This window comes from Chrysemys picta, chromosome 9 (assembly GCF_011386835.1).
Source record: "Chrysemys picta bellii isolate R12L10 chromosome 9, ASM1138683v2, whole genome shotgun sequence".
NCBI classification, from domain to species: Eukaryota; Metazoa; Chordata; order Testudines; family Emydidae; genus Chrysemys; species Chrysemys picta.
Genome location: NC_088799.1, coordinates 47,013,222 through 47,036,572, shown reverse-complemented (window position 1 = coordinate 47,036,572; position 23,351 = coordinate 47,013,222). Strand labels below are relative to the sequence as shown.

The following is a 23,351-nucleotide window of genomic DNA, read 5'->3' as shown; positions in this document are numbered from 1 at the left end:
GATGTTGTTGATCCTGAGGCTGGGGTGCTGGAACAGTTTTTATAGTAGGGGTGCTGAGAGCCAAATTGTAAACCCTGTATATGATGGAAACCCTTTCAAGCCAGAGGGCGTGGCAGCACCTCTAGTTCCAGCACCTATGTTCTGAGGTCAAAGTTTTCTTTGCACTCACCTTGGACAACTTTACTCTTTAAGGCCCTGATGCTGCCACTGCTTAGGCATTTATTTAACTTTACTAATGTAAGTAATCCCACTGTCTACAATGGGACTACTCCCATAGGTAGAGTTAAGGATGTGCATAGGGTTTGCAGGATTGGGGCCTAAGGGCTCATTCCTATGTGATGTGAATGAAGTACCCTCAATTCCCATTATCGTCTCTTTTCTAGGGAGAAATATAGAAAACTCATAGGAAGGAGTGAATGTAGGACTCCAATCCTGCAAGTTTCTTAGTACTGCTCTCAATTTTCATTGTGGTCAGCAGAAAAATCCTGTATATTTATGGTGCTGTCATATTGTACAAGTTACCAAATCAATAGTTTTAAGTTTAAAAAAGAGAAAAATAAATAAAAATACCACCAATGCAGCCAAATGCAAACACCTTGTTATTGTAGCATAAATGTTTCTTGGGCTTTTCAGCTCAGTTTTTTTTATATTCGCCATTTTTCCTTCCTTCTGCTGCCGCAAAATGTAAACTAATTTAGAGTTCCTGCAAAAGACATCAAGTGAACTTTTCATTTTTCCTCCCTTGTTCGATCCATATTTCAAAAGCTTTCCATATTCTGCTCTGTGCTTCAGTCCCAAGAATAGTTGTTGTTTGTTAAACAAGCCTATGAGAGGGAGGCTGACGGCCCCTGAAAAAGAAATAGCTAAGGCTATTGCATGTAGAATAGTCTAGTTGCACAGAACCTGCTCTACCAATGCTCCTGGAGAAGAACTGAAATCATTAACTATTTCAGAAAGTTACAGCAAAATGATAATGATAAATATGCAATGAAATATCTACTTAAATCATGTCATTGTAAGGTCCTTTTGTAGGGGTCCTAGATCCAGGAAGCAAGCATCTAGACCCCACCCCCAAAGTAGATTTATTTAGCCAGAGACAGCCAAGGCTCCTCATGTCTGTGGTGAACTAGAATTCTTGGCACTGCCTGCAGAGACGATTCAGGGTTTCAATTTCAGGAAGCCATTTACACAAGGTTGGCTACTAAAGGCTATAGATCAGAAAGAAGACCAAAGTGAGCACCTAATAGGGACAGACAGAAAATTAAGCTTTCAAGATTTCCACACGCAATAGATCATCCTCTGAAATGTTTGTGTCCGAAGTCCTTGTGTGACGTGAAGATGGCAATTATATGTATTAAGTTGGTTTTGCACTAAATGCATTGCTGTGTTTAGTTTACAATCCTTGACTTAACTGTTCTCATTTTTAGATCTAAGTTTTCAAACCGCTGCTCGCATCCTGGCTGCTCCCACTGTGGATGCTTTGATGGTCATGAAAGACCTCAGTCAGAACTTCCCTACAAAGGCCAGGTAATTCATTGCAGAAGATCAGGGAGGCTTTCCATTTAATAACTTTCCTAACCATATTTTCTCCTCTCTTCAGCATGATTAAAGCTGAAGTAGGCCTGTTAAATGTTTCTTGAGGCTCATGTAGCTGAAAGTAAACAAGTACAAGTCTTTCATGTGAGAGCATGTCCCTAGTAAAGATCTTTAGCATGAAGTTTGATGAGTGTACGAAGTTGTCCTTCAGTGGAAGCTGGAGTTAATCACTGAAACGCTAACACTGTTACCTGCATGATTTCTGTGCTCTACAAGCCTTTTTCATATTGTGATCTCACTTGTGGTCCTCAAATGCATATTAGATTTATTTTTTTTGCACCCGTTCGCACTATGGTCCAGGGGAGATGTCTTGGTAATTGGCAAGGTGGTTAAGGGGGCACGTCTGGTGTAAGAGGATGAGTGTTTGCTCAGTTCCTGGCAAATATACAGTTCTGTGAAAATCTGGAGACAGACAACATCCATGCTGTGATTGGAAATGTGTTTAAACAAGGTTGCTAGCTTGGTTTCCCTGGCTAATGGGGAGAAAGATTTATTTTGAAAACTCTTCTGATTTAGATGGCAGGAATGCCCCTTTGATGTAGTGGGAGGTATGCTGGGCACCATAAGGAGGCCATGTGTTCTAGTCTTATCTCTTCCATTGTCTGGTGTTAATAATTTTGTGCACTTCACAGCAAGTATTACTGAACAAAGTCTCATACCCTCTTCCCCTCCCCCAGCACATATTTTGGCTCCTGAGGTAGGGGTATGTCTTAATTCAGTCTCCCTGTATGCACATGGTACAGACTTGATTATATTCTCATATGCTATTTGTTCCTTTTACAGAATGGGCAAAGAATGAGGCAGAGGGCTGCAAGAAGGGAATTCATGTTCTCTTGTGTTTAAGGCATTGGATTGGGATCCCAGAGAACTGGATTCTATTCCTGGCTCTGTCACAGGTTTCCCATATAATGTTGGCCAAGACTATTGCCTACTCACAACGAGGCTGAATTAAAGTTACATTTCCCAACTTTTGAGTATTTGACTTTTCAATTTTAACATTCTTTTAACATAGCTTTTTGTATGTAATCTCATATTTGTGTTATGGTAGTGCTCATAAACTTTGATCAGAATTGGGGCCTCATTGTGTTGGTCTCTGTACTGACATAGAGGTAGATACTAAAGAGCTTACAGTCTGAGAACTAGCAAAATCCAAAGCATGGCAGAAAGGGAGATGCTCAGACATACAATTATGTACATGTACACATACTGCTCAGAGAAGAGGGAGAAGCAGTAACAGGAAACTTGGAAATGGCAGAGATGCTTAATGACTACTTTGTTTTGGTCTTCACCGAGAAGTCTGAAGGAATGCCTAACATAGTGAATGCTAATGGGAAGGGGGTAGGTTTAGCAGATAAAATAAAAAAAGAACAAGTTAAAAATCACTTAGAAAAGTTAGATGCCTGCAAGTCACCAGGGCCTGATGAAATGCATCCTAGAATACTCAAGGAGCTAATAGAGGAGGTATCTGAGCCTCTAGCTATTATCTTTGGAAAATCATGGGAGACGGGAGAGATTCCAGAAGACTGGAAAAGGGCAAATATAGTGCCCATCTATAAAAAGGGAAATAAAAACAACCCAGGAAACTACAGACCAGTTAGTTTAACTTCTGTGCCAGGGAAGATAATGGAGCAAGTAATTAAGGAAATCATCTGCAAACACTTGGAAGGTGGTAAGGTGATAGGGAATAGCCAGCATGGATTTGTGAAGAACCAATCATGTCAAACCAATCTGATAGCTTTCTTTGATAGGATAACGAGTCTCGTGGATAAGGGAGAAGCTGTGGATGTGGTATACCTAGACTTTAGTAAGGCATTTGATACAGTCTCTTATCGATAAACTAGGCAAATACAATTTAGATGAAGCTACTATAAGGTGGGTGCATAACTGGCTGGATAACCGTACCCAGAGAGTTGTTATTAATGGTTCCCAATCCTGCTGGAAAGGCATAACAAGTGGGGTTCCGCAGGGATCTGTTTTGGGACCGGCTCTGTTCAATATCTTCATCAACGACTTAGATATTGGCATAGAAAGTACGCTTATTAAGTTTGCAGATGATACCAAACTGGGAGGGATTGCAACTGCTTTGGAGGACAGGGTCATAATTCAAAATGATCTGGACAAATTGGAGAAATGGTCTGAGGTAAACAGGATGAAGTTTAATAAAGACAAATGCAAAGTGCTCCACTTAGGAAGGAACAATCAGTTTCACACATACAGAATGGGAAGAGACTGTCTAGGAAGGAGTATGGCAGAAAGGGATCTAGGGGTTATAGTGGACCACAAGCTAAATATGAGTCAACAGTGTGATGCTGTTGCAAAAAAAGCAAACATGATTCTGGGATGTATTAAAGGTGTGTTGTGAGCAAGACACGAGAAGTCATTCTTCCGCTGTACTCTGCGCTGGTTAGGCCTCAACTGGAGTATTGTGTCCAGTTCTGGGCACCGCATTTCAAGAAAGATGTGGAGAAATTGGAGAGGGTCCAGAGAAGAGCAACAAGAATGATTAAAGGTCTTGAGAACATGACCTGTGAAGGAAGGCTGAAAGAATTGGGTTTGTTTAGTTTGAAAAAGAGAAGACTGAGAGGAGACATGATAGCAGTTTTCAGGTATCTAAAAGGGTGTCATAAGGAGGAGGGAGAAAACTTGTTCATCTTAGTCTCTAAGGATAGAACAAGAAGCAATGGGCTTAAACTGCAGCAAGGGAGGTTTAGGTTGGACATTAGGAAAAAGTTCCTAACTGTCAGGGTGGTTAAACACTGGAATAAATTGCCTAGGGAGGTTGTGGAATCTCCATCTTTGGAGATATTTAAGAGTAGGTTAGATAAATGTCTATCAGGGATGGTCTAGACAGTATTTGGTCCTGCCATGAGGGCAGGGGACTGGACTTGATGACCTCTCGAGGTCCCTTCCAGTCCTAGAATCGATGAATCTATATTCTTAGCTTTGTATTGACTTTCACAAACTGCCTTTTAGCTTAGCCATTAAATGTTGGCTGACTCCACCATTGTTTTGAGTTTGTGTTTTTAATATGAAAAGTTTCACAGGTTCTTGGATTCCATTGATGAAATCTTTGCTGTTCTGCTGAAAGCAGGGGAGCTGGAACAATTTTTATAGTGGGGGTGCTGAGAGCCATTGAACCAACTGTAAACCTTGTATGTGATGGAAACTACTTCAAGCCAGGGGGTGCTGCAGCACACCCTCCTCCCACACCCGCACCCCTAGTTCCAGCACCTGTGGCTTTCTGGCAAGGATCAGGTGTGCAGTGTTCTGACTCTTAATTACCACACTATGAAGCTTAAAGTTGTTACGCTAAAATAATCCTTAATTGTCTCTTACAAGTTGTTCTTGTGAACAAATGAGTTTATACTAGAGAAGGTCCCTATTCACCAATTAAAATTTAAAATGCTGGAGTGGAGAAATGGTGGTAGCGCTCACTTTACTATGTGTTGAATTTAAGGCTTGGTACATTCCAGAGTTGAAGTTTAGTCTTTTAAGTGGTAGTTGCTGCCTGGAGTAGGGTGTCAGGATAGCATTGCACAGAAGAGTAAATTTTGAAAGCTGATACTTGGCCTATCTTCTTATTACTATTTTAATGGTGCCCAAATATGTGTTAAGTGCTTCCTGTTGCAGATAATACCAGATTCCTGCCCTGAGGAGCTTACAGATATATTTCAGACAAAGAATGCAAAGTGGGGTTTCAAGACAGCAGATATAGGGGGATGTGGGAAAGAGGACTGGCAGCATCCATCACATGTGATGTTTTGTTTCCTTAGAGCAATAACGAAAACAGTTGTTTCCTCGGAACTCAGGACAGAAATTGAAGAGAACCAAAAGGTAATGCTTATAGAAAATTATTCTGTACATTTGTACACTTCACATAGCTTTAAGCTTTGAAATAACCTTTAAAAAATGTCAACATTTTTTTTTTTTTTTTTTTTGTGCTGGAAAGTAGAAGCCAAAATTTTTGTACTTGAGAACATAGGTTTCTAAATCTATATTAGAGTACAGAATAAAAGTGTCTGGCATTTCAAATATGAATGAAGGAGCTTAACTTTGCTTGCCCACATATGAAAATATTGGCCAGGATGCCTTAAAATAAAGAGAGCGCAAGAATGTGGGATGTCATTGTGGAATGATGGTATCAGGCTCTTTTCTTCACAGATCCATAACAGGTGTTCCCAATGGTGAAGAGTGTCTGCTTGTTAGATGCTTGTCATTTAATCCTCATGTACATTAAGGATATTAAGTGTGTGATTTAAGAATACAATAATCTGAACTCAGGAGATCTTCTAACTGTACTTGTTTGTCTTTGTAAAATAAATTTAAGTTTGATGGAGATGCTGAATTGACAGCTCTGGAGAAAGAAATGCTCTTTTCATTCCTGGAACTGATATAGCACAAGCGGCAACTCAAACTTTCCTACAGTGCCCCGGTGAAGTATCTCAATGTTATTCTATAAACTAGGGATTACATCCACGGGAGCAGTGGTAACTTGGTCTCCACGCCAGTTCAGTCCTTAGCTTCTCTACTAAGACTGCCAACAAGTGTCAATTTTGGTAGTGACTTTTGTGGTGATTGCTTGGCCACTAGGGACAGGACTGAAACAAATAACTAATTAACTCATTTAGACCCTTGAACACACATACTGCTTTCAGTCACCATTGACCTGAATTGGATTTGACCAAAGTGATAGCGGGGGAAAGCTCTGTATCCCCTTGTCAGTGCCCTTAGTCAATAAGTCATCCTGGTTAATAGATTTTTTTTTAAGGAAACAGGATTGGAAGTTGAGGCTGAGTTTCTGGCTTTGTATGTTTTGGTAACCATATGGGTTTCTCCCAAGATGTAAAGAACAGTTGAAGACAAGCCATCAGAAGTTTAGACACAAAAATTGCTTAGGCATATTTCTGGATTATATTCAAAAGATGTTTAAGTTGTTGGGGAAGTGTGACCTTTAGGAAAGATAGGGTTTAGGGAGTAGAAAATAGGGAGCCTTTAATAGAGCTTTGTTGGGAAATGATATAAAAGGCAGAAAGGACTCTGCCTGATTGTCAAATCCCCAGGTTGAACTGGCAATTAGGAACATCATTTCTGGATAGGGAAATACCTCCTGATCTCATTTATGCAGAAGCACTTATAAAATTATATCAGTAAAACTGCACTTTAAACATAGGGCCTGACTCTTCTCTTACACAGCATTTCTATGCCTGTGAAACTCTTGACTTCCACTTTTGTTACCAAGGGTACGTTCAGACTACCCACCGTATTGGCGGGTAGCGATCGATTTATTGGGTATCGATATATCGCGTCTCGTTGAGACGCGATATATGGATCCCCGAACCCGCTCCCCGTCGATGGGAGAGCCGCAGCCGTCAATCCTGCGCCGTGAGGACAGGAGGTAAGTCAGAATAAGATAAGTCGACTTCAGCTATGGTATTCCCGTAGCTGAAGTTGCGTATCTTACATCGACACCCCCCCAGTGTAGACCAGGCCCGAGTGGAGAAGGAGATTGTGGGCCTCAGTGCAGTAAATGATTGCTTGATTATTGATATAATTATTTTGAGGCTGAACAGAAGTTTGCAGTTTTTGTTCATTTGCCAATTGTTTAATAGCTATTTATCAAATACCAATATATGGTCTTGTGTATGTGTTTTGTCATCTGTACTTCTAAATAGGCTCCAGTGTGCCAGTGTTTGATATAAGAAAATAATAGTTAAGTGGCTCTGATGCAGTGCATTGGGAATTAGGCAAACCATGCCAATTAACAGTGGCAGGAGTTGTACAATACATTGAAAATGTACCCATTATGACTGTTCAGATAGAGTAGAAAATACAGGTTTGAAACAGTAATCAAATAAAAACAAAGCAATAGTATCTTTCTGTGCAAGATCTGAATTTCATGCTAGCTCCATGTTTATAGGAAGAGCCATGTACAAGCCTGTATTATTTCTAGCATTAAAATATGAGCAGCAACTGCTCAGATTTATAGACCCAGTTACTCAGTACATTCCAGCTGCTTTTAGCCACTCTGGCAGTACAGAGCTGCCAGGAAGCTTACTTAAGCCTTCTGCAAATTCCCATTATGGTATGTAACATCACTTAAATCAGCTTCTGTACCAGGTGACTGGAGGATAGCTAATGAGATACCAATTAAAAAAAAAAAAGTCTCCAGAGGTGATTCTAACAATTATAGCCTGGTAAGCCTAACTTCAGTACCAGGCAAATTAGTTGAAACTTTAGTAAAGAACAGAATTATCAGATACATAAATGAATGTGATATGTTGGGGAAGAGTCAACACAGCTTTTGTAAAGGGAAATCATGCCTCACCAATCCATTAGAATTTTTTAAGGGGTCAACTAGCATATGGACAAGTGTGAACCAGTGGATATAGTGTACGTGGACTTTCAGAAGGCCTTTCACAAGGTTCCTCACCAAAGGCTTTTAAGCAAAGTAAGCAGTCCTGGGATAGGAGGGAAAGTCTGCTCATAGATCAGAAATGGTTAAAAAAAAAAAAGGAAACAAAGGGTAGGAATAAATGGTCAGTGTTCACAGTGGAAAGAGGCAAATAGCAGGGTTCCCCAAGGATCTGTACTGGGGCCAGTGTTTTTCAACATATTCATAAATGATCTGGAAAAGGAGGTGGCAAAGTTTGCAGACAATACAAACTTACTCAAGATAGTAAAGTTCACAGCTGACTGCAAAGAGTTACAAAGGGATCTCACAAAACTGAGTGACTGGGCAACAAAATGGCAGATGAAACTCAGTGTTGATAAATGCAAAGTAATGCACATTGGAATACATAAGTCCAACTATACGTACAAAATGATGGGGTCTAAACTAGCTGTTACCACCCAAGAAAGATCTTGGCATCATTGTGGATAGCTCTCTGAAAACATCAGCTCAATGTGCAGCACCAATCAAAAAAGCAAACAATGTTAGGAATCATTTAGGAAAGGGATAGATAAAAAGACAGAAAATATCATGCTACTATATAAATCCCTGGTATGCCCACATCTTGAATACTATATGCAGTTCTGGTTGCCCCATCTCAAAAAGATATATTAGAATTGAAAAAAAGGGCAGAAAAGGGCAACAAAAATGATTAGTGGTATGGAACAGCTTCCATATGAGGAGAGATTAAGAACATCTTTCATTTAAGAGGAGACAACTAAGTGGGGATATGATGGAGTGAATGAGGAAGTGTTGTTTACCCTTTTACATAATACATTCCGACCTATCAAATACTTGTAAGTGGCTGTCATGTTCTCCCATAACTATTTCTCCTCCAAGCTATATGTAGTTGATTGTTTTAACTTAAACCATGTATGCTGTATTCAAAGTCACACAAAGGCTGCTGTGGAGAACTAATATGGTGAATTTATTGGAGTTAATATATAAATGCAGGGACATTAATAGATTTGAAACACCACAGAATAAATGCTATGGAAGTTTTTTTACGCTTAACATTGATTTTTACTTAGTTTTTAGCATTTGTCTAATGACTTTGTTACACTTTCCTTTAGTACTTCAAAGGAACATTAGGATTACAATCTGGTGATTCCGCCTTGTTCATCAATGGACTGCACATTGATCTAGACACACAGGACATATTTAGGTATGAACTTGTATAATTTCTTCAAAAAACTGTTCTGGTTTAGAATCTTGAAAGTGTTACTGCATTTGTATATAGATATTAAGCTTGTTTATGGAGAAGTGTGTATTTCTTGTAAATTCAGCAGAGTGAAAGACTAAATGTAAATTATTATTTTTTTAAAATACAATAATGACAAAGGTAAGTCATACTTATTCCCTCAACGAGTAAAATACAGAGTTAAAGTTGTTATGACATCACTGGTGCACCCTGCTGAGAATATACTGAAGTTTTCCAAGATTTTTCCATTTTCCCAAGATTTCTAGCTGAATTCTATGTATATTGCAATACTTGACACCAGGGCATGAGCAAAAGACAAATTTTTCTCTGAGCACAAATTTCTTTTGCATATAGTTGAGACCTAGTCACTAGTTTTCTAGTTAATTTATTATTTCTTATATCAGCCATTAGCTAGTATTTTAAAGTTGGTGCAGGTCATTGGTGACAAAGTATTCCCTTCTGATGGCTGTAATTTACTAATTTGTTAGTAAATTATGGTCACAGTTCATTTCCTAAAATCCACATTACAATTGACATCCTTGTTGGCAGTTTCAGCAGAAAGGCTAAGCTACGGAGACAAAATTTATCTTAATCAACGCAAGGGCAACCCTTCCCTGCTGCTGCCTAGGGTGACCAGATGTCCTGATTTTATAGGGACAGTCCTGATATTTAGGACTTTATCTTATATAGGCGCCTACTACCCCTCGCCCCTGTCCCGATTTTTCACACTTCCTGTCTGATCACTGTACTGCTGCCCATTGGTTTAGCCTGTTCTGTGAAACAATTTTGGGCTACAGTGCTATCCGTCATTATATATATACACACACACACACACACACACACACTCACTCTCTCTCTCTCTCTCTCTCTCTCTCTCTCTCTCTCTCTCTCATTTTAAGAGAAGAGCAAAATATTAGTTCTTAAAGGTTAAATCCCTGAAAAAATGTCCATCTGAAAACTGCCATATTGGGGCAGTCTGAGTTTGTGTGCGCACACGTTCCTAGTGCTATTTAACACTGGATTTAAATAAATTTTCTGGGAGAAAATCCTCTTGAGGCAATTTGAAATTACTGAGATGCTAATGTAAATATTTGTAGACTCTTATAATGATGATTGTACCTTAATATAATCTGGTAATGTTTAGGCTAGAGCAAATCAGTAGTTGTATCTTAATATGTGTGTGATATTGAATGATTTGTATTCTTTCTAGCTTGTTTGACGTGTTGCGCAATGAAGCTCGTGTTATGGAGGGACTTCACAGTTTAGGAATTGAGGGCCTTTCCTTGCATAATGTTCTAAAGCTAAACATCCAGCCATCAGATTCAGACTATGCTGTGGATATCAGAAGCCCTGCTATTTCAGTGAGTACATTTTCTTATGAGCCAGGCTGTCCAGCAAAAATCTTATTTGAGCCTGGGGCTTTTAGTTGCACTCAAATAGACCTTTTTAGCGTATCGTACAAGTGCAATGTGTCATATTTATATGAATAGCTAGAATGCAGAATAAGAGTCTGCACTGCAAAGAATTTACAATTTAATTGGCAACACATGGCAAAATATACTAGATTGTAAACTCTTTGGGATACAGACTGTAGGTATGCAGCTAGTGTTACCTAATAATGGAGTGCAGATAGGTGAGAAAGCATAATTGGTAAGAAAGTTAATATGGGAAGGATTCATGTGTTCAAGAATTGGGTTTAAAGGAAGAGAGAGTGGGGGCAGAAAAGTGGTATACAGTTCTTTAACTTGTAGAGCCCAAAATGAAGGAAAACATGTAGTTGAGACGGGAAAATGAGATTAAGGGAGCAATGAGGAGAGGAAGGAGATTGAGGAGATTAGAGAGGAAGTAATAGCAGAGATTAGGTGGGAGTGAGGTTATGGAGGCCCTTGAATGAGAGGGGTGTGTGTGGAAAAAGGGTTTGAATAAAATACTGGGGATAGGGCAGGACGAGATGATGAAGTGTTGCAGGGTTAGCTATAGACAGAGGCTTCATGACTGTGCCTTGTGAAAGAAATTGTAACTACAAAATATAAGGTATCCAGTAGAGCATAGCAAGTGGGGGAAAATAAACCCAAATAATCCAGTGCAATACTTCCATGCCTGAAAAACAGCTCATGTAACTGAGAAGATAACCAGCTTCTGACCAGACTTGCCTACAGCAGCATAGTTGAAAGCAGAACTGTCTTTGACATCTTAGTTGGAGGATATAAATAGAAATTATACAATGCCCCTTTTTATGTGCAGTTCTCCAACTTTGTTGTTATTTCTATGGACAGTAAATTCAACTGAATAAAAATCTAATTAGTGAATCTGGACAAAAAAACAAGCAAACAAGCGCATGAGAAGATTGGAACAGTCGGACTTGTGCAAAATTGAAAAAGCAAAATAGATATTGGATCCAGCATGGAACCACCTACTACTTCTAATTTAAAATAAATTGCTTTCTAACTAGATGGAGTAATTAGAGAATAAAATTAGGAACACTCTGTGTACTTGGCCTTTAGGAGAAAGGAGCAAAAGGAAAATTTTATGATTTTTTTTGTTTTTGTTTTTTGGAAAAAATGTTTACCTGTTACATTGCAAAGCAATATAGAAGAGAATCCTTTACTTTGGAAAAAGCATCTAGATTACCAGCAAGATACTGTAATACAGTTACGTTAACGTATAAGGACAAAGTTGGAGTCCAAGACTTACCTCTTCAATCTAAAAGGTGAACTTCAGTATCTTTAAAGACAGTATTTCAGAAGCACGGGGCCTGGAGTGGTCACCCCGATTCGCCCTACCCAAGGGACAGCTCTCGCTCCAAGCAGCCGTTCCTGATTTCCTCTCCTCTTATGTTCTAGGATGTTTCCTGGAAGTCTTACGATTCCAGATGCCTTTTATCCCTACCCTTAACTCTTGCCTCCTAGCTCAGAACTTTGGGGTTTCCTGACCTGTACCTCAGGGCTGTCCCTGTATAAATATGTAATTTTAAATTTTTTTGCTGAATATGTGGATCGGCCTAAAGCAGGCTCTCTGCATTGTTTAAAAAAATACTCTTGGGCAGAAATGAGATGATGAAATAGTGAGCCTGGCTCTTTTTGCTGTTGACAACAGGCTGATGTTAATATTTTATTTCATTTCTGAGGGTTACCTCTTGTAAGAAATTTAGATGAGAATGTTTTTAGACAGCTTCCCTCTCCTTCAGATAAGGTAGATAGTGTCATTGCTGGTTGGATTCCTTGCGATTTAACATGAATTTCCGTTTACTGCTGTAAAGATCTATAACCTTTTCAAGCCCCTGAATAAATTAAGTGGTCTAAACTGCATTTAATTACTCTGTGATCTGTAACATCTCGAACATGTTCAGCAATAAAAGAGCAAACTTCTTGGAAACAAACAATGTTTGGAATTCCTTTGAGAATACTGTGCTTAGCTTCTTCACGTTACTGGATTGTCTAAGAAAATATAAATTTGGTAGAGGGAGACTGGCCAGCTATGAACGTTGTATCAGAGACTGGCCAGCTAAGATGCTGTATAACTCCTAAGATGGTGCTCCTGTTACTGTACAGAGGCATAAGAAACAAGTGAAGGGAAATATTAGAGGCACTGGATGTTTAGTAAGATTTTTGTTGCAGGAACTTAAACGGGAGACTAACCAAGCCACAAAAAATAGATTGTGCATCACAGTGATGTGATGAGAAATGGATCGTCCAAAAACCCACCTCCCAAAAATCACAGGGTTGATACAGCCTCATTTTAATACCTGAGAAATTAGTTACACACCATCATGTAGTAAGGACTTTCTGGCCTTTGATTAGGTAGTCTTTAGAATCAGAAAGCATTAAAATACTAAATGCTGTTCATAGCTTTGTGCAGCGCTATGGAGCAATATTAACTATAGATAACTTTCTTTTAAAAGATCAAAAACATCTAACACTTCTCTGCTGTTACTTTCCCTCAGGCTTGACTTTTATTGCTTTTTCTTTCACATTTGTGTTCATCCCATTGTCATGTCTTTGGGAGGGGGCCTTGCATCATTGTAGAGGGAAAAATGGAAGTGCTAAGAGGAGTGAAAATCTGAAATTGTGCATGGTAGAAGACATGGCATCAGAGAGGAAAACAGATTCATAATGTAACTTCTAACAGATCAAATTCAATTGGTGTTTTATTAAACTAGAATGCTTAAATGCAATGCTTGTTTTATATTATTTCAAACATCTCACTTTAACTAATTGCAGATTATATTAGTTTAACAAGCAATTATTTATTTTTTCTTAGTGGATCAACAACCTTGAAGTTGACAGCAGGTACAATTCCTGGCCTTCCAGCGTGCAGGAACTGCTGCGCCCCACCTTTCCTGGAGTAATCAGACAAATCAGAAAAAACTTCCACAACTTTGTAAGTAATAACCTGAATAGAAATAAGATGCACATTTTTAATAGTGAGGGAAATTTAAGCACTGGAACTACTTTCATACAAGTGTGGTGAATTCTCAGTGATGGTGAAATCACTTAAACATTTTAAACTGAGGCTGGGTGTTTTTCTAAGAGATAAGCTCAAACTCAGCCAAAAATTATGGGTTAGATGCAAGAATCACTGGGTGAAATTCTAGTGCGTATATTATGCATGAGGTCAGACTAAATGATCCTAATGATCCCTTCTGATCTGAAAATCTATTAATTAATGTAACAATGCTTTTCTATTGATGGGGTGAGTGTGAAGTTGTGTGAATGCCAGATTCATGACCTGCTAATATTTGATGATGGCTAATGAAGTTTCTTGAACTTGTCATTGGAATATCACTTTGCCACATGTAAAAGGTTAAACTCATCTGGAACACCTTGCAGGATGACACTGGGCTGGCACTCAGGAAAATCATGTTCAATTCCCCACCCTACCATAAGCTTCCTTTGTGACCCTAGGGAAATCACTTAGGGCTAGTCTGCACTGGCAATGTTGAAGTGCTGCCGCGGCAGCGCTTTAACGTGCCTTGTGTGGTCGTGGCACAGCGCTCTAAAAAAACCCACCTCAACGAGGGGCGTAGCTCCCAGTGCTGGGCACTGTTTACACTGCACTTAACAGTGCTGCAACTTGCTGCACTCAGGGGGGTGTTTTTTCACACGTCTGAGCCAGAAAGTTGCAGCGCTGTTAATTGCCAGTGTAGACAAGCCCTTAGTCTGTTTGTGCCACAGTGGGTAAAATGTCGATAATAATACCTCTGCAGTGAAACATGAATAAACCTGTCCTCTTAACCATGAACCACTGTTTTGGCCTTTTAATGGAACAAACTCATGTAAAAACCTTTATTTTGTAATTTCCCAAAGGTTCTTATAGTGGATCCTTCCCATGAGAGTACAGCAGAATTGCTTAACGTGGCGGAGATGTTCTTCAGCAACCACATCCCATTGAGGTAATGCTACATTTTTATGGGAGGGCATTAGTTTAGCTTTTGTGGCTTTCATGATTATTACAAAGTGTTCATCATTAGTCACGTGGGATGTTGTATAAATTTTCAACAGTTAAAAGTGGCCCAGGAAAGCCAATCCCTCCAACAGAACAAAAGAAAATGGAGAAAGCAAGATACTGTAGGAAAAAGGAGGGCAAAATGATCAAAACATGATTGACTCAAAGCCTCAAAGACATGAAGGGATTTGAGTGGGTGAACCCTAGGGAATGTTTTGTAGAGACCCTGATCCAGAGTTATTCAAGTCTGCTTATTAACATACCTAGCAAGAACCCTTGTTTAAGATCTTTATAATCATTGGCTATTCTGCATTATTTGTTATGCTAATAAAATCTTCACTAAGATTTTATTTGCATAACAGGCTCATGTTCTTTGGGATTGTTTTCTTTACAGGATTGGTCTGGTCTTTGTGGTTAATGACTCAGAAGACGTTGATGGGCTACAAGATGCTGGGGTTGCCCTTCTTAGAGCATTTAATTATGTTGCGCAAGAAGTGGATAATAATTATGCCTTCCAGACTGTTATATCTGTAAGTGTTCGTAAATGCATGTTTAATATCTGATGTATGAGAGAGACTGTCTGGGTGTTAATAGGATAATAATAAGAGAAATCTATATTACTTCTGCAACTCTGAATCTCTAGTATCTGATGAAGTGCACTTCAAACACTTTTTCTCTTTCAAAATTTTGTTGGTAAAATTTTTGATAATGAAAACAAGGATCAAATAGAATTGACAGCACTGTGCAAGTTTTGTGTGTCACCTTACCTCCCATTCCCTAGTTCTGCCCACGCATCTCGGTCCTAACCTGCTATGTCACTTACTATTGTAGTTCTGGGCTTGTCTTTAGTAGAGACTGCCAATCCTGCCAGATAATTTTGTGATGGGTACTAGGATGAGAAAAGCAAACTCATTTTCATTTGCAGCTTACGGTGTGCAATCATGTTAACTTAAAATGGTTACAAGATGCACAATTTTTTAATTCAGTTAAATTGCTAGTGGTTTGAAAACTTTGCTTTGTTCTTCCTCCGATTTGTTTTGATATACTAATGATTAGTTGCAAATCAAAGAAATAATATCTAGAATGTTAAAAAAAGTGAAACAAAGATGTTTCCTAATTTACAAGGGGAATGTCAGCCTCCTAGATCATGGTTGTAAGCAAAAATCCTGGGACTATTCTGCAGAAAAACATGCGGCCCTTTTGATTTGTTTAATTTGAGATTTGCTTTGCTGCATATCTTTCTGAAAACATTTGAATCACAAGAAATGTTTGCCATTCTGGCCAACATCGAGGTTAGAGAATACAGCAATAGTCTTCTGAGCATAAGAACTCTTATACGGAGGCATAGCAGGCTAATTTTCAAGACTAGCAATGTTTATCATTTGGCTTGTATTTGTATATAGTCTATTATCACACATAATAACTAAGTTGCCATAAATGTTCTATATTAGAAGTTGGAATGTAGCTGCTATGTTATGTTTGGGAAAGAGAGGGAAAAATCAGTCATGGCTATAAATCTGCATTTGCATCCCCTCCTCAGATATATAACAAAGTAAAAACTGGAGATCAGCTGCAGGTTGAACATGTGGTTAGCGTTCTCGAGAAGCAGTATCCTTATGTAGAAGTGAACAGCATTCTGGGGATTGATTCTGTTTATGATCAAAACAGGAAGGTAAGAATTTTGTGAAATAAAGTATTGTTATCCTGGTACTTCACTGTTTAATATACCAATTACGGAATATTATTTCAGCCAGTATATTGACAAGGCAAATCCCACCCCTCCTTGTGCTGAGGCAGAGAGCCCTTCGGCAATCAAACTGGTGGTATTTCACTGTAGAGGGGCAAGATTTGAGGAGGAACCTGGCACGCTGAGGAACCCAGGTCTGGTGGGGCCTCCTCGCTGTGTGCAGTCACTGGAAATTGGGGTGAGAATGAGAGGCTCTGCTGATATGTAGATCCTTTAGGCTTTCTTCCTCTACCCAGACAGGGAACACTGGGACCATGGAGGCTGCTTCAACCCATATTCTGGAATGTGGGTAGCTTTCTTCCCCTATCCCATCCTATAACATGCTCTGATGGCTTACCCCAAGTAATTCATGCTGCATGCTGGAAAGATGGCCCTAAAACAAGTATATGGTATCAGCTAATCTCCATATTTGGGATGCCTCTTTTGGCAGGTTGGAATGGTGCTTTGAAAGTTCTGAAGCTTAAAGTGGAAGCATTGGGGGGGAGGGGGGGGGAAAGATGGGAAAGGAAAGGAAGGCCCTACCAAGTTGCTGTCTGAAACTTGAGTGCAGAGATGATGCTAAATCAGGCTAGGGCATGAAACTGGGCTGCTTTTGTATCCCTTTTGGCTAGGTGCTCCTGACCCATTGACCCCCCCCCCCATAAGATACTTAATTACTGGACTTGGATGTTCAAACAAAGCCCTTTTATGTACAAAAGTGTTAGTCCCTGAAAGGTTTGTTGAGAGAGAGAGAGAGAGAGAGAGAGAGAAAATACTGAAGGGATCATTACAAGTGGTTTTACCTGATACTAGAGATTGTTGCCAAATCTTAAAAGTTGCGAGATCTTCTGCTCAAAGGATATAATGTCCTAACTTTTAACCTTGATCAGCCTGTTATAAAGGGATGAAACACTAAGATGTTTTTTGTAAATATCTGCTCTATCTGGCAATGCTGAGGTTATTGCATAGGGAAGATCCTATTTTGGGGGAGTGACAGTGACAGCTCGTGACAGTTCTCAGAGTACCCAAGCCTGAGTGTCATCTTGTTACTCACTTTGCTCCAGTAAGAGGGACGCTTGCTTATGCCTAACTGGGTGTCAACCCCCTAACACCACCAGCCTGTTAGCCACCCAAACAATCTCCTCTATGCCCTTACTTTGCCTTGCAGGCTAACAGTAGGTGCATCCCAATCCCCAAGCCCTTTAGAACTATTCCCCTGAAGTGTCTAGCCTCTTATCCACTGGACATTCACAGTAATACTGGGTCTGCTGTCCTTAATGGAACAGTGTACACACCAACTTGAATGATTCAGCCCAGCATTGAGATATATTTATAGTGAAAATCACATACGTTTCATCAATCATCAAAGGTTCAGGATACCAGAGAAAGGATAATGGAAACAAAAGGGTTACATATAAAATAAAATCAGAATGTGATTTCTAGAGATTAACTTTAACAGGTTAACCTTCTGTCTAAAGAAGATTATCTCACCCCAAATGTCCTTCACAACATTTCAGCCAGGGCAGGTTATGATCCTGCTTTAATGAATGTAATCCCACTTCTGATTACTTCATAGGTGCAGGATAATGGCATGTCTTCCTTGCTTTCACCTTATATTCCCCAAAGTTTGTCTGTAACCCAGTGTCAGGGTAACCCCTTCTAGCTTATTGTCCACTGTGTTGCCCCCCTGTTGATTTCACATCCCCCCCCCATTGACTTGTATGTAAATTGGGCTTCTATTGTGTTGTCTTACAATGCTTAATTTACATGTTGACAGAGAGGTGACTATACCACCCCCATATTTCTAGCAAAAAACCTGTTTGTCATCTCTGCCTTGATACAGACTTTAGGCACATATTTTCAATGTATACGCATAGCTCCTTACATAGTATCTATACATACATTTCACAATAATATTAATGCCCAGCATGACTCCGGCTTTCGTTTAAGACCGCACGTGATATTCATTTGTGAACCAGAATGTACATATCAGGATCAGGATATTCTTGGAACCCCCTTGCCAGTTGGCATTGAGAGGTTCTAAGGTCACAGTACTGAATTAGTTTTTAGATTACTGAATATAATAAAAATGGACCATAAGATGGATACATGCAATGGAGAGACTTGTTGTCGTAACAATAAATACCCGCTAATGTGTTTTCATAGAATTGCGAAGAACAGTGTTTTAAAAAGGCTTTGCTTTATGTCATATGTGCCATTATTGTTGAACTGATTTATACTTGGACTTCATAATGTGCGTTCTCTTCTTGTTATTAATTCTATATGAGATTTTTGGCTCAAATGCAGATACGTAACCATTTATATGTAGCTTTTAAAATTATGCCTTTTCATAAATTCCTCATACTGGTTTAATGGAACAAGTGGTTGTCAAGTTGTTTTATTATTTCATAATATAAAGAAGTACTCTTAATTTTTTTTTGTTTTGAACTTGTGACTGCTAGATAATGGAGTCTTCTATATAAGAGGTATTATAAACTTATGTTTTCTGTATTGAATATCGTAGTAAAGCTTATGTTACCCTATTTGGGAGAATGTTCAGAATAGATTTCAGCAGAGTTAGAGTATGTTACAGTGAAGGCCATAATTCTTCTATGCAGTAATGAAATAATGTACTTATGTTCGTTCTTTCCTTTTATATCAGGAAGGCAGAGGGTACTATGAGCAGACAGGTGTGGGACCTCTACCTATTGTGCTGTTTAATGGAATGCCTTTTCAAAAAGAGCAGCTGGATCCTGATGACCTAGAAACCATAACAATGCAAAAAATCCTGGAAACCACCAGCCTCTTCCAGAGAGCTGTGTACTTGGTATGTGATGTTTCTAAACTGGGATTTCAAGAGAAGACCTAGCTTTCTGAAAGCTGAAGTCAAGCAAGTGCCTTAAAAAAAAAAAAATCTTATAAGCAAGATCACCAGCCACCTTAATTCACGTGATTACTTTGTTTTCAAGCAATTTAATAAAAATGTGTTTGTACAAACAGTAGCTTATGCAGCAACTTTTCTTCCTTCTTTCCTTCAGGGTGAATTATCCAGTGATCAAGATGTGGTTGAATATATCATGAACCAGCCTAATGTTGTTCCAAGAATCAACTCAAGGATCTTGATGTCTGACAGAGAGTACTTGGATCTAACTGCCACGAGTAAGGGACACTTTCAACTCAATAAACCCAATCTGTATAAATATTTATTTACAAGAATTGGAATTTCCTAGTGGAACGCACAGTGTCAAAATGTATTCTCAATAGTATAAGAGGAGAGATTCCAGCCCATTTGGTGCTAAGAGAGTCAGGCTGTGCCCAGTAACAGCATAAACATTTATATCTGTGTCAGATTTTTCATAGTAATTACGCATTTTCTATTTTTTTCTTTCTACCTTTTTTAGAAGAATTTAGTGACTCATGAAACTGAGACATTAACAGCACTAGCAAAAGCCAAGACTAATACAATGTACTATGTGAGACACATCAGTCAGTGCTGCTCTATCCCTAAACCCCACTTGAACAGAAATTGATGAAATACTTAGGATTTGCTATAGTACAGATTTCAGTGAAACTTTGCATGGTTAAAATATTAAGAAGTTATATTCCATGCAGAAAGACTATGTAGAATAATAATACAGTTACAGATGCACATGTGTGATCTTACTTGAATGGTTTGGAGAGCAGTAACGCATTGGATTTTAAATACATATTTCTTTACACAGAGATGCAGTTGAATTGAATGGGACCTTGCACTACTGATTTCAGTTGAACTTTGCATTGTGAGAATATGTTGGTTTTGATATGCCTTGTAACAGTAACATTCATTGATATATTAGCCATAAACAGCAGAAATCAAATGCAAAAACAGCGTCAAGATATTCGGGTAATGTGTGGCTTAAATATCAGTGAATGTTATTGATTTATTTCTTCTAATGGTATCGTCGGTTTCTGCACCTATAATATTTTATCTTTTTCCTGCAGATAACTTTTTTGTGGATGATTATGCTAGATTTACTGTCTTGAATTCCAAAGATAAAACAGCTGCTGTAGCCAATAGTATGACCTACTTAACAAAGAAAGGTAATAATCATGATAAAATATAAACTGAAATTAACTTCTGTGTTTGTGTAGCTCCTAATACAACTAAGTCTTGATCCTGATTGGGACCTCTGGGGCAGTACAACGATGTAAATTTTAATAACACATTCTACTTAGACCTTTACAAACAGACTGCAAGCACTTGAGGGCAGAAAAGCAAGCTTATTTGAAGAGAGGATCTTTTCAGGGAAGGAAGAATAAGGAGAAAACTGGTGAGGAGGACATCAAAGGAAAGCCTTTTGTAAGAACTGGTCTGAAGGCAGGAAGAGGTTGATGCTTGGCAGGAAATGGGAGACTGTCAGGCATCGGTAGCAGCACAGTAGGTGCAAAGCCAAGAGACCATAAAAGATGAAGTGGGAGTAGTAAGGCAGAGAGCAGATTCAGAGAAGATTAGGCACTGAGTTGGTGGATTCTATTAGAGTCCATTAGTTTCTCTAGGTTCTTGTATGACCTTGCCACCGTAGTAACTGAGCTCTTTGGCAAAGAGAATCAGTCACTAACATCCTTCTCAAATATATAGAACTACTTGTCCTCCTTTTTCCCAGGGTCTTCCTCTCCTGTCCCTCTGGAACTACCTGTAACCTTCTATGATTAAGGCTGCAAGTTTGTCACGGAAGTCATGGATTCAGTGACTTTGTGACCTCTGTGACTTCTGCAGTGGCTGGTGCACCTGGCCCGGGGGCCACCTGAGCAGTTCAGGCAGCCCCTTGGCCAGACACACCAGCTGCTGCTGGGGCAGTCTTGGGCCACCACACCTTCTTCTCCCCTTCCCCCCCTGCAGCATCAGGAGTTTGGATGTGGGAGGGGGGAGGAGGTTGGGACACAGGATGGGGTGAGGGCTTTGGGTGGCGCTTACCTCGGGGGGCTCCCCAGAAGTGGCGACATCCCCCTCCCTCAGCTCCTAGATGGAGGCATGGCCAGGCAGCTCTGCATGCTGCCTCTGCCCCGAGTGCCGGTCCACAGCTCCCATTGGCCGGGAACCATGGCCAATGGGAGTTACAGGGGAGGTGCCTGCAGGCAGAGGCAGTGTGCAGAGCTGTCTGGCCATGCCTTCACCCAGGAGCTGAGGGAGGTTGATGTCGCCGCTTCTGGGGAGACGTGGAGCCAGGTAGGGAGTCTGCCAGTCCCACCAACACCCACCCCCCCACACCAGCAGGGGTCCCAGGCCATGTGCCACTGCCCGCTCCCAGGCCGCCCCCCCAGCACCCGCAGTGTGTTCCCCCCCCCCAAGCCCTCCCGCACACACACGCGCACACACACACACACACCAATTCATGGACAGGTCACAGGCCGTGCATTTTTATTTACTGTCCATGAGTTTTACTAAAAATATCGTGACTAAAATTTAGCCTTATCTATGATTGATTGATTGTCTCCTACCACCAAACTATTCTTACAGCAGCACTGTATTTCTGGTGTACTTATGCTAACATAGGCCCAATCCTGCAAAGTGCAAATCTCTACTAAAGTCAGATTTTGAAGATGTGCTGACCAGAACTGAACATGGTATTCCAAGTGAAAACGTGCCACTCATTAGAAGGGCAATTAACCAATGGATCTCACTGCCATGTGATATTATTGAATCAAAGAGCCTAGATGAATATAGAAAAGGATTAGATGTCCTTATGAAAAAACATAATCCGCAGTTACATTGCCTAAGATAAAAATGAATAAGGGATCAGAACCCTCTGCTTTGTGACCTAAGCTAAACAATAGTTGCCTGAGCTTTAGAAGTTTGCATAATTGTCCAGTAATCAGACTGACCATTAATCTGGTCTGATCTTGCAATTCTTGCACTTTGTGCATGAACTGCATAGTCAAATATTGTATTACTTATATTACAGTTGTACTCAAAAGCCCCTATCAAGATTAGGACCTCATTGTGCTACATGATGTACAAACACACACAAACAGATATGGTCCCTGACATGAAAAGTTCATACTCAATCAGCCATGAATATGTTCCCATCTTAGCTATTTAAACTTCCTGACTCACCAGTACTTGATTTTTTTTCTTTTTCTTTTTCCTTCCTATCTTTGGGACTACTCATGTTGTTCTTTAAGTGACTCTTTCGAGTTTCTCTTGACGTTGTCCCCAGGCATTGCCTCCTTTCTGTACTGCTGTAAATGTTTCCATTGCTCCCTGTCCTCTGCTTAGCCCTTTGTTCATGTGCAGCCAATTAGAGCTGTTCCTTATTTTTCTTTGTAGCACTTAAAATAGACAATACATCTCCAAACTCTCATTTGAAAGTATCTTTTCTATTGTAGTGTACAGTCTAGGTCAGCACAGCAGACATTTCTGTGGAAAGTGGATGGCAGCATGAATATTTACTAACCAGCTGGAGGATCAGTTGCCCCTTCACAGCTAGAATTTCTTTAGATCTGTTTAGTTTAATCTAGTATCCACTTTCCTGTTGTCTGCTGATCTCAGCACCTAACTGGACTCCTTCTGCTTATGGAGGCATGTTGTTTTTGAGCTGCCCCTGCATAATTTACAGCTTTTGGCTTGCTGCCTCTGAAGTTATTCAGGGTACTGGATAGCTAGTATGTGATTACATGGAATAATGTGGCATGTTTCTTTTTCTAAATAGTGGAAAAGCCTAGGTTTTGCTGACTCACCAGTTGGTATTCTTCCCTCTGCAGTGGTACTGAACTCGTGCTAAGGGTGTCTGCACCGCAGCTACGAGGGTGATTCCCAGCTCAGGTAGACATGAAAGTGCTAGCTCTGCTTGAGTTAGCATGTTACAAACATCAGCATAGCGGTGGGGGGGCATGGGTGGCGGCTCAGGCTAGCCACTTGACTACAATCCCACCTGACCTCCTGGATGCATACTCAG

At 39.9% G+C, this 23,351-nt stretch overlaps 1 protein-coding gene across 7 annotated transcripts in view; it reads left to right on the top strand.

Annotated features, from left to right (window-relative positions):
* Window positions 1–23,351, top strand: part of UGGT1 (UDP-glucose glycoprotein glucosyltransferase 1) — an 86,918-nt gene that overhangs the window by 23,122 nt on the left and 40,445 nt on the right. For all 7 annotated transcript variants that reach the window (XM_042853521.2, XM_065556080.1, XM_008165823.4 and 4 more), the window contains exons 10-20: window positions 1,428–1,527; window positions 5,370–5,430; window positions 9,118–9,209; window positions 10,456–10,606; window positions 13,506–13,625; window positions 14,552–14,637; window positions 15,085–15,220; window positions 16,231–16,362; window positions 19,079–19,243; window positions 19,455–19,575; window positions 20,398–20,496. In XM_042853521.2, the coding sequence (XP_042709455.2) occupies window positions 1,428–1,527; window positions 5,370–5,430; window positions 9,118–9,209; window positions 10,456–10,606; window positions 13,506–13,625; window positions 14,552–14,637; window positions 15,085–15,220; window positions 16,231–16,362; window positions 19,079–19,243; window positions 19,455–19,575; window positions 20,398–20,496 (1,263 nt within the window). The remainder of the gene's footprint in view (window positions 1–1,427; window positions 1,528–5,369; window positions 5,431–9,117; window positions 9,210–10,455; window positions 10,607–13,505; window positions 13,626–14,551; window positions 14,638–15,084; window positions 15,221–16,230; window positions 16,363–19,078; window positions 19,244–19,454; window positions 19,576–20,397; window positions 20,497–23,351) is intronic.